At 44.2% G+C, this 13,861-nt stretch overlaps 1 protein-coding gene across 1 annotated transcript in view; it reads right to left on the reverse strand.

Moving 5' to 3' along the window:
* Window positions 1-1,056: 1,056 nt before the first annotated feature.
* The window catches only part of KCTD17 (potassium channel tetramerization domain containing 17), a 99,080-nt gene continuing 86,275 nt past the window's right edge, over window positions 1,057-13,861 (reverse strand). The window contains exons 5-7 of the mRNA XM_082265492.1: window positions 8,768-8,893; window positions 1,561-1,652; window positions 1,057-1,190 (exon numbers count right to left, since the gene is read on the reverse strand). Coding sequence (XP_082121618.1) covers window positions 1,566-1,652; window positions 8,768-8,893 — 213 coding nt within the window. The 3' untranslated portion in view covers window positions 1,057-1,190; window positions 1,561-1,565. The remainder of the gene's footprint in view (window positions 1,191-1,560; window positions 1,653-8,767; window positions 8,894-13,861) is intronic.

The following is a 13,861-nucleotide window of genomic DNA, read 5'->3' on the forward strand; positions in this document are numbered from 1 at the left end:
TAACTACTTGCCGACCGCCGCACGACTATCTACGTCGGCGGTCAGCCCCTCACAGGCAAAGTGACGTAGGGCTACGTCACTAGCTTGTGAGGGTCTAGGGAGCGAGCGCGCGCCGCCGGAGGCGCGCTCCCGCTCCCGCGTGGTCACGGACCCCCCGCGCGTGTGACCGGCGGACCCCATGTCCGCCGGTCACTCTGCGATCGGCGGGGGAGAGGGAGAAAGTAAGGCGGCTTGTGTAAACAAGCTGCCTGTCATTCTCCCCTGTGTATGAAGGATGATCATACGGTTCTACTATGTAGAACCGTTGATCACTCTTCATACATCTGAAGCCACAGCCAATCACAGTAGAAAGCACGCCCCTAGGGACACACATAGCCCCTCCCTTTCAAAAAAGTTAACCCCTTCACTGCCAGTGTATTTTTACAGTAACAGTGCATATGTATAGCACTGATTACTGCAGTAATGTCACTGGTAACCCCAAAAGTGGCAAAAATGTCAGTCAAGGGTCCGATCTGTCCGCCGCAATGTCGCAGTACCGCAAAAAAAATCGCAGATCGCCGCCATTACGCGTTAAAAAAAAAACAACAAAAATGACAAAAATCTTTCCCTTTGTTAGTAAACGCGATAACTTTTGCGCAAACCAATCAAAATACGCTTTTTGTGATTTTTTTTTACCAAACATAGGTAGCATAAAACAAATTGGCCGAAAATGTTAAAAAATTTTGATTTTTACATTTTTTTGGGGGGGAATTTCATTTAAAAAAATGTGAAAAATATTGCTATTTTTGCAAAATTTACGCTCTTTTTTTGTTTATAGCGCGTGATCAAAAAATCGCACAGGTGATCAAATACCACCAAAAGAAAGCTCTGTTTGTGGGAAAAAAAAGGACGCCAAATTCGTTTAGATACAGCGTCGCATGACTGCGCAATTGTCCGTTAAAGTCACGCAGTGCCGAATCGCAAAATACCCCCTGGTCAGGAAGGGGGTAAAATCTTCCGGGGCTTAAGTGGTTAAAGAGTGTTTACAAATACTGCTATTAACACATGCCTTGGTTAGTGGATAGATTTTATTAAAAGGTTCACATAATGCATGGTAATAAACAATGAGACTGCTATGAAAATGTATGTTTACGTGGTGTGTTATTTGACATAGGAAGGGATTGTAGGGCCATGATCACTGAAGGTAATGTCTGTAAAAGAAAGAGAAAGGAAGGAGATGAGAATGAAGATGGGACGTTATTTTTAACAAAGACAAAATTAAAATACTGATAATAAAAGAAAGATGATACTCTAAATTAAACAAAGAAGTAGAAAAGTGGAGGCGTAACCTCTAGCAGCCAATAAGATGCCTAGTTTCAATTTTACCCAGACTAAAAAACTGACAGTTGAAATATCTTGGCTTGCTATTGGCAATACCTCTTTTCTTTTATTTACATCTATAATGGAAATCCAGAGGGGTACTCTTTGTTGAGAAAAGAGACCGGAAGTCTAGGTTCTTAGAAAAGAAACATAAACGGACTTAGATTAGATACTCAAGCAGGGAGGAAAATGGAAACTTACAAGAGTTAATGCCGTCCGTCTCTTTCTCTCTCATGGAGGACAATACAGTCCGGGTTCAACACAATCTCTTCTTCCTGCTCAGGTTCACAGCTCTGCATGCAACAAAAATACAAGATTGATCACTTAAAAACCTGCAATCATAGACCAAGACCAAGATAAACTTTTTTGGTTCAGATAGTGTCAAGCGTGTGTGGCAGCAACCAGGTGAGGAGTAAAATCGCATATCGGTATCTGCCGATATGAGCCGATATTTTTTACATTTAAAGTTTTGAAAAATAAACACAATTTTTGACACAAATCTGGTACTGAACATGTTAATTTTTGTTTAATGCTTAATGGCTGGCTTGCTGGCACCCTGTGGTGGGTGGCTGGCTGTCTGGCACCCTGTGGTGGGTGGCTTGCTGTCTGGCACCCTGTGGTGGGTGGCTGGCTGTCTGGCACCCTGTGGTGGGTGGGTGGCTGGCTGTCTGGCACACTGTGGTGGATAGCTGGCTATCTGGCACCCTGTGGTGGGTGGCTGGCTGTTTGGCACCCTGTGGTGGGTGGCTGGCTGTCTGGCACCCTGTGGTGGATGGCTGGCTGGCTGGCACCCTGTGGTGGGTGGCTGGCTGTCTGGCACCCTGTGGTGGATGGCTGGCTGTCTGGCACCCTGTGGTGGTTGGTGGCTGGCTGTCTGGCACCATGTGGTGGGTGGGTGGCTGGCTGGCACCCTGTGGTGGGTGGGTAGTTGGCACCCTGTGGTGGGTGGGTGGGTGGCTGGCACAGGAGCTGTGGGTGGCTGGCTGGCTGGTATAGGGCCTGTGGGCAGCTGGCTGGCCCGCTGGTACAGTTATGTGGCTGGCTGGTACAGGGCCTGTGGGTGACTGGCTGGCTGGTACAGGGCCTGTGGGTGGCTGGCTGGCCCGCTGGTACAGTGCCTGTGGCTGGCTGGTACAGAGCCTGTGGGTGTGGGTGGCTGGCTGGCACAGGGCTGCTGTGGGTGGGTGTATGGCTGTGAAACACTCCTGCGAGACTAGTCCTGACTCCATACGAGGCTGTCCAAGGCGAGTGAGACAGCCTAAGAAGGCAGAATGAGATCACAAAAATATTGGCAATATTGGTAACTTCCGAGGCCGATTCCGATATATCGGGGAAAGTGCATATGGGCCCTCAATATATCAGCCTTGCCGATAATCGGTCGATCCCTAGTACAAAGACAAGTTTGTCTTGCCTATAGTCAAGCATGATGGTGGGAGTGTCATGGTCTGGGGCTGCATGAGTGCTGCCAGCACTGGTGAGCTAAAGTTTGAGGGAACCATGAATGCCAACATGTACGGAAGAAGAGCATGGTCCCCTCCCTTTGGAGACTGGACCGCAGGGCAGTATTCCAACATGAAAACGGCCACAAACACACCTCCAAGACGACCACTGCCTTTCTAAAGAAGCTGAGGGTAAAGGTAATTTATTGGCCAAACATGTCTCCAGACCTAAACCGTATTGATCATCTGTGGGGCATCCTCAAACGGAAGGTGGAGGAGCACCAGCTCCGGAAAGTCTTAATGGAGAAGTGGGGAAGGATTTCAGTGGCAACCTGTGAAGCTCTGGTGAACTCCATGTCTGGTTAAGGCAGAAAAATAATGGTAGCCACACAAAATATTGACACTTTGGGCCCGATTTGGACTTTTTTACTTAGGGAGGGGTGTACTCATTTTTGTTGCCAGCAGTTTAGACATTAATGGCTGTGTGTTGAGTTATTTTGAGGGGACAGCAAATGTACACTCACTACTTTACATTGTAACGGGAAAGTGTCATTTCTTCAGTGTTGTCACATGAAAAGATATAATAAGATATTTACAAAAATGTGAGGGGTGTACTCGTTTTTGTGAGATACTGCATATATATATATATATATATTGTGGGATTGATTAGCTCGGTGGCGGGCGTGGATGACCCCTTGGGGGGGTTCGTTACACAGGGAGATAGCCGAGAAGTGGTTGAAAACAACAGTGTAAGGTTTTATTCTTGCAATTTTCTTCACACAAGTGCAAGCTTCAAAAACAGCATAATTCAAAATAAACATAAATAAAATAAATCCTTGCCACTGTGGGCGGCTACCTTCTCACATACAGGAACCTACCTACGGAGTCTGTCTCCAACCTACTGTTGGGCAAACTTTGCTGATCCTAGAGCAGACACTCAATAGTCCATGTTTTTTCTACACACAACAAATGTCCATTGAACATGTCCCTTTGCTTGTCTCTTCACATAGCAAACAGTTCATTTATTTCTTCCACATAGAAATAGTTCATTTTCTCACCTTGAGAAGTCTTCACACTTGTTACCCTCCTCAGCGCACATCGCTCCAGGAGGTCTTCCCCATGCTCACACAGCTTTCAGGGGGCACACATCTGACTGTCCTCCTCTCCCCATGCCCACACAGTGTCAGGAGGCAGCAATCCTTCTCCCATGCTCACTCAGCGTCGGGAGGCACACATCTGACTGTCCTCTACCCACACGACGTCAGGAGGCAGCAATCAATAGACTTCCTTTGGACAAATTATAGAGGCCTTCATTTCCTCATTCTGAACAGCTGAATGGTTTTCAACTTCCTGCTGGCTATCTCTGCAGCCGACACCCTGCAGTAATTGGTGAATTTTCTAAACCAGGTGGAAATGTATCTCCTGTCTGTGACTACATCCACAGATTTACCTGACTTCCTGTCACATACCCCCCCCTCTTGTTTCAACCCTAGGGTTGGGACACAGTTTTCCAGGCACGCACGTGTCAGGCACCTCTCTTGACTCTCACTGATAAGCCTCCTAGTATCTTCAAGCTTCAGGATGAAACTGTTTCTGTCATCTTTATTGACAGATTTCTCATAAATGTCAGACAACTTGTCCTTCATCTCATATACACATTATTTAACTGCATTTTTAGCATCATTTCGATCCTTCTCAAGTTTGTCCTGCATAACCGTCTGTCCTATCCACCATGGAGGACCATGATTCATAGGCAACTCAATTGTGCTAGTCTTAATGTCTTCAACATTCTTGAGCCGCCTCTCTCTGCAATCAATAAATGTTTTCCACAAAACTTTGAGAACCTCTGCTTCACTTAGCTTTGTTCCAAGTAGGGACTCTTGACGTCCCTCTGTAACTTGAGTTGCCTCTCCATACAGCTGTACACAATCATTGACTCTTTGTTGTAAAAGGGAATGATCTTCTTTCTTGAGCTTAGCTTGCTCTAAGATGCTGTGCAGAGGGCCTTCCATTTGCGAAAACAGGCGGTCACACATTTCTTCAAAGTGACCCCTGTTCCTTTTTCCAGAGACATCATCAACTTTCCTTCCACCAACACATGGGTTAAAGGCAACAACACAGTCTATTACAGGTTTCTTCAATGCACTTTCTGCTGAACTATTTGACCGCTCAAGGTCACCTGGTTCCTTTTCTTTATCTGAACTCCACATGGAATGTATCTCAAGATCACAATCAAACTTCTGCCACCTGTCTTTCACCAGTTCCATTTTGGAAATATTCCCTGAAAGGCACTTGAAATTCATTTGCTTCACGTTTTCACCAACAGCCTTAGTTTTCTCCACTAGGTGGTGTTTGCTTTTTTCTCCCAGTTTTATATCACTTGCTTTAGTTTTCTCCGCTTTAGTTTTCTCCACTAGGTTTTCAGCCTGAACTGAGAAATCATCACATTTCTTACACAGCTCCTTTGTTTGCTGAAGCTCTAATGATACATTTTCCAATGCTTGAAGTTTTTGAAGGAACTGTTTATTCCAGAGGGGTGATTCAAGCAACATGTCATCAAATTTCTGACGCTCACTCAGGACAGACCCCAAAACACTGATCCTTTTAAAAACTGCATCAGGCACACTATCCCCTCTTTGGGACAGATCCTCTGTTGCCTGTAATTCCTCTTCCAGTTCCTGCAACGGAATCTTCATCTCTTCTACTTGCTGTTCTAAGGCTCGCTTAGACTTTTCTAGCTCCTGAACGCTTTTCCCAACATCATCCTTGGAGCTGACCAACTCTTCCATTTCTGTACTCTAGAGCTTCCTCCAAAGAGCGAGCCAAGAACAGGGCTTTGCTCTCTTTATCACACGCCTCCGCTTCTGCATGGTCGCGTTCTTCTCCTCACCAAGCATCTGATCCAACTTCTTTTTCACATTTTCAACATTTTCTAATGAACCAACGCTTTCTTCCATGCATTTTTTCATATCCACTATCTGAGCTTGCAGTCTTGCGACTTGCTCGGATAGGTTTTTCTTTGCTTCCTCCTCCTCTTTTATATGTTCCCGGACACCATTTTTCTCATCTTCCATTTGTTTGAGCTTTGTGCTAAAACTCAGCCTTTGACACCTCTCTTCCTGTAAGAGTTCCTGCGTGTCTTGCATCTGCGATTCCAAGATAGAGAAATCTCTGGCAATTTCCCTAGATTTGCTGTCTGCTTGAGAAAGCTGATTTGCGACATTGTCCAACTCAACCTGCAGTCGGTTTGCCTTCTCTGACAGCTTAGCACACAATCGGTCACCTTCTGACACCTTGACTTGCGATTCCTGCAGCTGTGCCTCTACTTTTTTTCTCTTGTGTTCAGAATCTCCTTTTCCCTGCATAAGAGCCTTCACCTCATTGGCTAGTTTCTGGGAATGAGACTGTAATTCTGCCACACAGGCTTCTTTCTCCTTTAGCTGCTGCTGGACACGTTGGGCTTCCTCTTTCCAACTTTCACAGTCCGTACGTAATTCATCTACCACATTGCTCAAAGTGGTGAGCTCATACACCGTACTCAAGTAATTTTGACTCTCTCTCATTTTTCTCCTTGTAGCTGAGAGACAATGTCGTTTTCAGAGCGACATTCTGTTCCTGCGCCTCCTGCAGGTCTATTTTTGTAGCTTCCAAAGACTGAAGACTTTTTTCCAGCTGATTACGCAACTCCAACATATCACACATACTTTGCTTCTGCAAAGTCTGAATTTCAATTTCCTTTTCCATAAGGATGGTATCTTTCTCCATTATAGTCTCTCTATGTTTGTGCAACTCGGAAAAAAAAAAGGGAAGTGGATTCTTCCCACTGTAACACCTGAGCCTGCAAGTTTCTATGATCCATCCTAAGCAACTCCAGGGCTCGTTCCTTTTCTTCCATTTTCCGTTGCAAGGCATCCCACTCAGCCCTGCACACATACTCGGTTTCCTCCAAACCGATGACCTCCATTTGCTGCTGGCGTCTCTGTTTCCAGCCTGCCATGCTCTCTTGGTGAGCCTTTTGTTGAGCTGCAAAGCTCTGCTGAAAATCCGCATTTGCCTGAGTGTTGCTATTGACAACAACCTCTCTTTTTAGCAGACTCCGTTCAGGCATGGATGGGGCTCGTTCAGGCGGTAACATCCCCTCCATCCATAGAATCCGGTCTCTCATTTCAGCTATCTTTGCATCTTTCAGGCGTTTTGATCGCCCCATCTTCAATAACTCCACAATAAATTTTTCACAGTCCAGCAAAAAATTTTGAGACCACTGTCTCTTTAAAGCCAGTAGCTTTTCTCTCTCTTGCAGGATCTCCTTTCCTGCAGACACAGTTTGTGCAGTCTCATGCACCAGACACAACAAAGTCCATCAAAAATTTTGAGACCACTGTCTCTTTAAAACAAGTAGTTTTTCCTCTCTTTCAGGATCTTCTCTCCTGCACACACAGATTGTGCAATCTCATGCACCAGACAAAGTTCATAGAACATATGCACTTCTTTGCAGGGATCTCTGCTTCTGCCCAATGCATACCTCCACCATATGTGTGATTGATTAGCTCGGTGGCGGGCGTGGATGACCCCTTGGGGGGGTTCGTTACACAGGGAGATAGCCGAGAAGTGAGGTTTTATTCTTGCAATTTTCTTCACACAAGTGCAAGCTTCAAAAACAGCATAATTCAAAATAAACATAAATAAAATAAATCCTTGCCACTGTGGGCGGCTACCTTCTCACATACAGGAACCTAGCTACGGAGTCTGTCTCCAACCTACTGTTGGGCAAACTTTGCTGATCCTACAGCAGACACTCAATAGTCCATGTTTTTTCTTCACACAACAAATGTCCATTGAACATGTCCCTTTGCTTGTCTCTTCACATAGCAAACATTTCATTTATTTCTTCCACATAGAAATAGTTCATTTTCTCACCTTGAGAAGTCTTCACACTTGTTACCCTCCTCAGCGCACATCGCTCCAGGAGGTCTTCCCCATGCTCACACAGCTTTCAGGGGGCACACATCTGACTGTCCTCCTCTCCCCATACCCACACAGCGTCAGGAGGCAGCAATCCTTCTCCCATGCTCACTCAGCGTCGGGAGGCACACATCTGACTGTCCTCCTCTACCCACACGGCGTCAGGAGGCAGCAATCAATAGACTTCCTTTGGACAAATTATAGAGGCCTTCATTTCCTCATTCTGAACAGCTGAATGGTTTTCAACTTCCTGCTGGCTATCTCTGCAGCCGACACCCTATAGTAATTGGTGAATTTTCTAAACCAGGTGGAAATGTATTCCCTGTCTGTGACTACATCCACAGATTTACCTGACTTGCTGTCACAATATATATATATATATATATATATATATATATATATATATATATATATATAGTTCTCAAGTTTGAGAAAAAGATGGAGGCCTCGATATGCATTGTCATTGAGTTGAAGTGAAGATTCCCTCCACAAGTCGGGGGCATGGTCCATTCCTAACAACATTGCAGCAGAACCAGGGAGACTACAGGAGTGGGCTTTTTATTACTGTAATTAGATTACCTTACATCATATTGTTTTCAATAAAGAGGATCTCATGATTTGAATCCCTTGGATTTTTCTGACCCTTTTATTCTAACTGTTTTGATACCATCATGATCATGCAGATATTGACTTTTTCATTAGCCTAATGTAGTCTTTGGAGCCAAATTGGTATTATATGCCCATCATCCCCCACCATTGTCCTCTTAACAGGAATTTTGGATATGTGCCTTGTGGAACTGGCCACTTTATTAATTACCATCTTGGAAAACCTTAAAATTGGATTAGGACATTATATGGTGGGTTTATCTGCCATAAAAAAGAAGATCCTTTATGGAGATATATTGCTAGACTGTATGTGCTTGTATGAACATTTTATAACCACTGTACTCTGATTAGTTTTTATTGCCGATAAACATTTGTGTTTTTGGTTTACACATGTTTTGTACCTGTGCTGTGCTGCATGCCCCAGATCCACATGTTTTCTTCAGACTCTGTAACTCCCGGGAGACCACACAAAGAAACTCCGGTTGTCCTTCACTGCTGTAATTATACGGGGAGCCCACATTCACCAACTGCAGAGATAGTACAAACAAATATGATGAGTTCTTGCTGGAAAAAAATATTTTAAGCAACAGACAGCATGGATTCATGAGGAGGAAAGTAAAACTTTGAACAAAGGGGTGGCTGTGGAAGTAGTATACTTGGATTTTGAAAAAAGCATTTGACACAGTTCCCCACACACAGTAATGTGTAAGATAAAGTCTAAAAGGCTTGGAAAGATCAGTTTGTAAATGGAGAGAAAACTGGCTAAAAGATAGAATTGAGAGAGTAGTGGTTTATAATTCTTACTCTGAATAGTCTAAGGTTACAAGTGATGTACCCAGGGGCAGGACAAAGGGGTGGGCAGGAGGAGCAGTTGGCCTGGGCGCAGTGAAGAAAATGGGCAAACAATTGACAGGGTGGTACACCTATTCTACGGCAAAAATTAAAAGTGGTAGAGGGGCGCGCAGTTCTGCATCCTTGCCTTGGGCGCTGGATGACCCTGTCCCAGTTCTGGGTGTACCCCAAGGTTCAGTGTTGGGACCCTTACTTTTTAATAAATTTATAAATGACATTGGGTCTGGTATTAAAAGTACCATTTCAGTCTTTGCAGATGACACCAAGCTATGCAGTGAAATAGGGTCCTTACAGGATGTCTCCAACTTACAAGCCAACCTCAATGCACTGTTTCATTGGGTAACTATGTGGCAAATGGGGTTTAATGTTGATAAATGTAAAGTTATGCATTTGGGGGCTGAGAATATGCATGCATCATACATACTAGGGGGAGTACAACTCGGGGAATCCATAGCGGAGAAGAATCTGGGGGTTTTGGTAGATCATATGCTTAATAATAGCATGCAATGCCAAGCTGCAGTTTAAAAAGCAAGCAAAGTCCTTTCTTGTATAAACAGAGGCATGGAGTCCAGGGAGAGAGATATCATACAAATATGTACAAATCATTAGTAAGATCTCTTTTGGAATATGCAGTTCAGTTTTGGGCACCAGGTCTCAAAAAGGATATTGGGGAACTGGGGAAAGTACAGAGAAGGGCAACCAAACTGATAAGAGGCATGGAAGAGCTCAGCTATGAGGAAAGATTACAGGAACTGAATTTATTCTCTCTTGAGAAGAGGAGATTAAGGGGGAATATGATCAACATGTAAAAAAAACATAAGTGGTCCATATAGTGAACTTGGTGTTGAGTTATTCACGTTAAGGTCATCACAGGGGACAAGGGGGCACTCTTTACGTCTAAAGGAAAAGAGATTTCATCTCCAAATACGGAAAGGTTTCTTCACAGTAAGAGCTGTGAAAATGACCAATCGCCATTCAAAGGGAGAAGGTCATTATCCTGTGAAAACATGGCCACAGACTAACATACACAGAGGGATTAGACCCACAGCTCTTATTTACTGGTAAAGGTTTAACCACTTGACCTCCAGAAGGTTCACCCCGTTTCATGACCAGGTTATTTTTTTGCTATGCTGTACCCAAATTAAATTTATGTAATTTTTTCCCACAAACAGAGCTTTCTTTTGGTGGTATTTGGGTTTTTTATTTCTTTGCGCTATAAACAAAAAAATGACCAACAATTTAGTTTTTTTACTTTACTATATTTTTTTACTTTCTTCTATAAAACATATCCAATTATTTTTTTTTCCTTTTTAAATCTAATGTCTTCATAAATTTAGGCCAATATGTATTCTGCTACATATTTTTAGTAAAAAAAATCCCAATAAGCGTATATTACATAGTTACATAGTTACATAGTTAGTGAGGTTGAAAAAAGACATGAGTCCATCCAGTTCAACCTATGATGTGTGTGTGTGTTTGCTTTTAGCCGTACATTGTATACCCCTGTATGTTGTGGTCTTTAAGGTGTCCATCTAACAGTTTTTTGAAACTATCAATGCTCCCTGCTGATACGACTGCTTGTGGAAGAGAATTCCACATCCTTACCGCTCTTACAGTGAAGAACCCCTTACGCACTTTAAGGTTAAACCGCCTTTCCTCTAGTTTTAGTGAGTGGCCACGTGTCTTATTGTATCTCCTTTCTCTGAATAGTTTGTTCCTTATGCTCGGGTCGCCAGTACAGTATTTGTACATTGATATCATATCCCCCCTCAATCGTCTCTTCTCCAGAGAGAATAAGTTCAGGGCTTGTAGTCTTTCTTCATAGCTGATGTCCTCCATCCCCCTAATTATTTTTGTTGCCCTTCTCTGGACTTTCTCCAGTTCCAGCACATCCTTTCTGAGGACCGGTGCCCAGAACTGGACAGCATACTCCAGATGTGGCCGGACCAGAGTCTTGTAGAGCGGGAGAATAATCTCTTTATTTCTGGAGTGAATCCCCTTTTTTATACATCCCAGTATTCTGTTGGCTTTGCTTGCTGCGGCCTGGCATTGAATGCCACTGCCAAGCCTGTTGTCTACCAGTACCCCTAAGTCCTTTTCCATCCTAGACTCACCCAGAGGTTCCCCCCCTAGCGAGTAGCTTGCTTTCTGGTTTCTGGCCCCCAAGTGCATTACTTTACATTTTTCAACATTAAATCTCATCTGCCATGTAGTTGCCCACTCCGTTATTTTGTTCAGGTCCGCTTGCAAGGTTTCCACATCCTGCATAGAAGATATTGGCATGCCTAATTTAGTATCATCCGCAAATACTGAGATTGTACTAGATATCCCCTCCTCTAGATCATTTATGAATAAATTAAACAGGATTGGTCCCAGGACAGAACCCTGGGGGACCCCACTTTCCACACCCGCCCAATCCGAGTACTCCCCATTAATCACCACCCTCTGTACTCTCCCCTGGAGCCAGTTCTCTATCCAGGTACTCACCTTATGGTCCATACCTATCTTCCTTAGTTTGTACAGTAATCGTTTGTGGGGAACGGTGTCGAAGGCCTTTGCAAAGTCCAGATACACCACATCCACAGGCTTACCTTTATCTAGGTGGCAGCTCACTTCATCATAGAAGGTTAATAGATTGGTTTGGCACGAACGATTTTTCATGAATCCGTGCTGATTAATACTTATAATACCGTTTTCATTACTAAAGTCTTGTATGTGGTCCCTTAACATCCCCTCCAATATTTTGCAGACTACAGATGTTAGGCTGATCGGCCTATAGTTACCCGGGATATATCTCGGCCCCTTTTTAAATATTGGTACCACGTTGGCTTTTTTCCAATCAGCTGGCACCATACCCGTCTGTAAACTATCCTTAAAGATCAAGAATAATGGTCTGGCAATCACCTGGCTGAGCTCTTTAAGAACCCTCGGGTGCAAGCCATCCGGTCCCGGGGATTTATTTATGTTAAGCTTCTCTAGTTTAGCTCTAAGTCTATCTTCTGTTAGCCATGGCGGCACTTCCTGAGGTGTATTATTTAGTTCGGCCTTACAAGCTGGGTTCGTGTAGACCCCCGATTCCTTTGTGAAGACTGAAGAAAAGAAATTATTTAACACTTCCGCCTTTTCTCTGTCCTCAGTGGCCATTTTTCCTTTATCATCTTTTATGGGGCCAATATTGATTAGCTTGCACAAACGTTATAGCGTCTACAAATTATGGTATACAGTATATACTGAAATTTGTATTTCTTTTATACTAGTAATGGTGGCTGTGATATTGCAGCGGACAATCTGAAAACACCTGACACTTTGTGGGAATCAGTGACACTAATACAGTGATCAGTGCTAAAAATATGCACCGTCAATGTACTAATGACAATGGCAGGTAAGGGATTAAACATCTAGGGCAGGGGTCTTCAAACTATGGCCCTCCAGTTTTTCAGGAACTACAATTCCCATTGTGACAAGACCAATCTCGCCACTGGGCGTTGGAGAAGCCTGGTTGCTCGCCTCCTGCAATGGGACTATGGACCCTCTCATCAGCCCAGGCTAAACGTAAACCCCATGGCAATTTGACTGTGTTTGTGGCATCTGAGCGCTGTTTGGATATGTTGAGCGCTCAGATCCAGGCTATCTGGGGATGGGTTGAATGTAGGGGTTCTGTTCAGTAGACTGGGAGTTATGCATTTTTTGTGTCTTTTTGTGTTTCTTTAAACATGTGGCTAATGGAGCCTTGCCTCTCCTGGAAGCTAAAACGTATTCCTGTAAACTGTAAGGAACAGGAAGCCAACTCCTAATATGTGCATTACAGGAAGTTCTGAGGAGACGGGCGGTCTATTGACACTCAGAGTAATGTGTATTGAGGGCTCGTTAGGGAACCATTGTTCTGTGTCTGACTGTTGTGTACATTGATTGCCCCCTGGGGCTTCTGTCTCCTTGCATTGGTCAAAGCTATCTGACCAATCCCTGTTGACTCATTTTCAAGCCCTCATTTGCATATGCTGGAGAGGACCTTAGTGAGAACTGCAAGTAATTTACAATTGACCAATGGGAAAGCGGTTGTTGGGGGAAGGATGTTCCAATTTCTGTATAAAAGTGTGCTCTGTTCTTCCAATAAATGTTGTTCCTGTTTTACCCTCATCTCGGAGCTTTGTCTCGTTATTGGGGGAATCTGCTACAGGGATTGCTATGGTCTTCCATACTCCCTTAGAGAATCACTGAGCTCTTGTAAGAGCTTGTGTAAGAGCTTGTTTGTGCTGCACTCTCTGGGGAAAGAGAGGTTCACCCACAGGAACCTGGGGCCTTGTCGTTGGTCCAGGGTGGGTAGGAGATGCCAAGACCCTAACCAAGCTGCGGCGGTTCGTGGAGTCTGAAGTGCTTACGGTGCCTGGTGGAGTGCTTGGAGCCCTCGGGAAGCACTAGGAGCATCTGTCAACGGAGGTACCTGCTCAGGGGTGCCCTGTTCCGTAACACCCATCATGCCTAGTCATGTCTGTGAATGTTAGAGTTTTACAATGCCTCATGGGATGTGTAGTTCCACAACAGCTGGAGGGCCATAGTTTGAGGATCCCTGATCTAGGGCAATCAAAGGGTTAAATGTGTTCCTAGCCAGTGTTTTTGTGTACTATGTGTGCTGCTTTTACTAA

The sequence above is a fragment of the Pelophylax lessonae genome, assembly GCF_965119305.1.
Source record: "Pelophylax lessonae genome assembly, chromosome: 8".
NCBI lineage: Eukaryota > Metazoa > Chordata > Amphibia > Anura > Ranidae > Pelophylax > Pelophylax lessonae.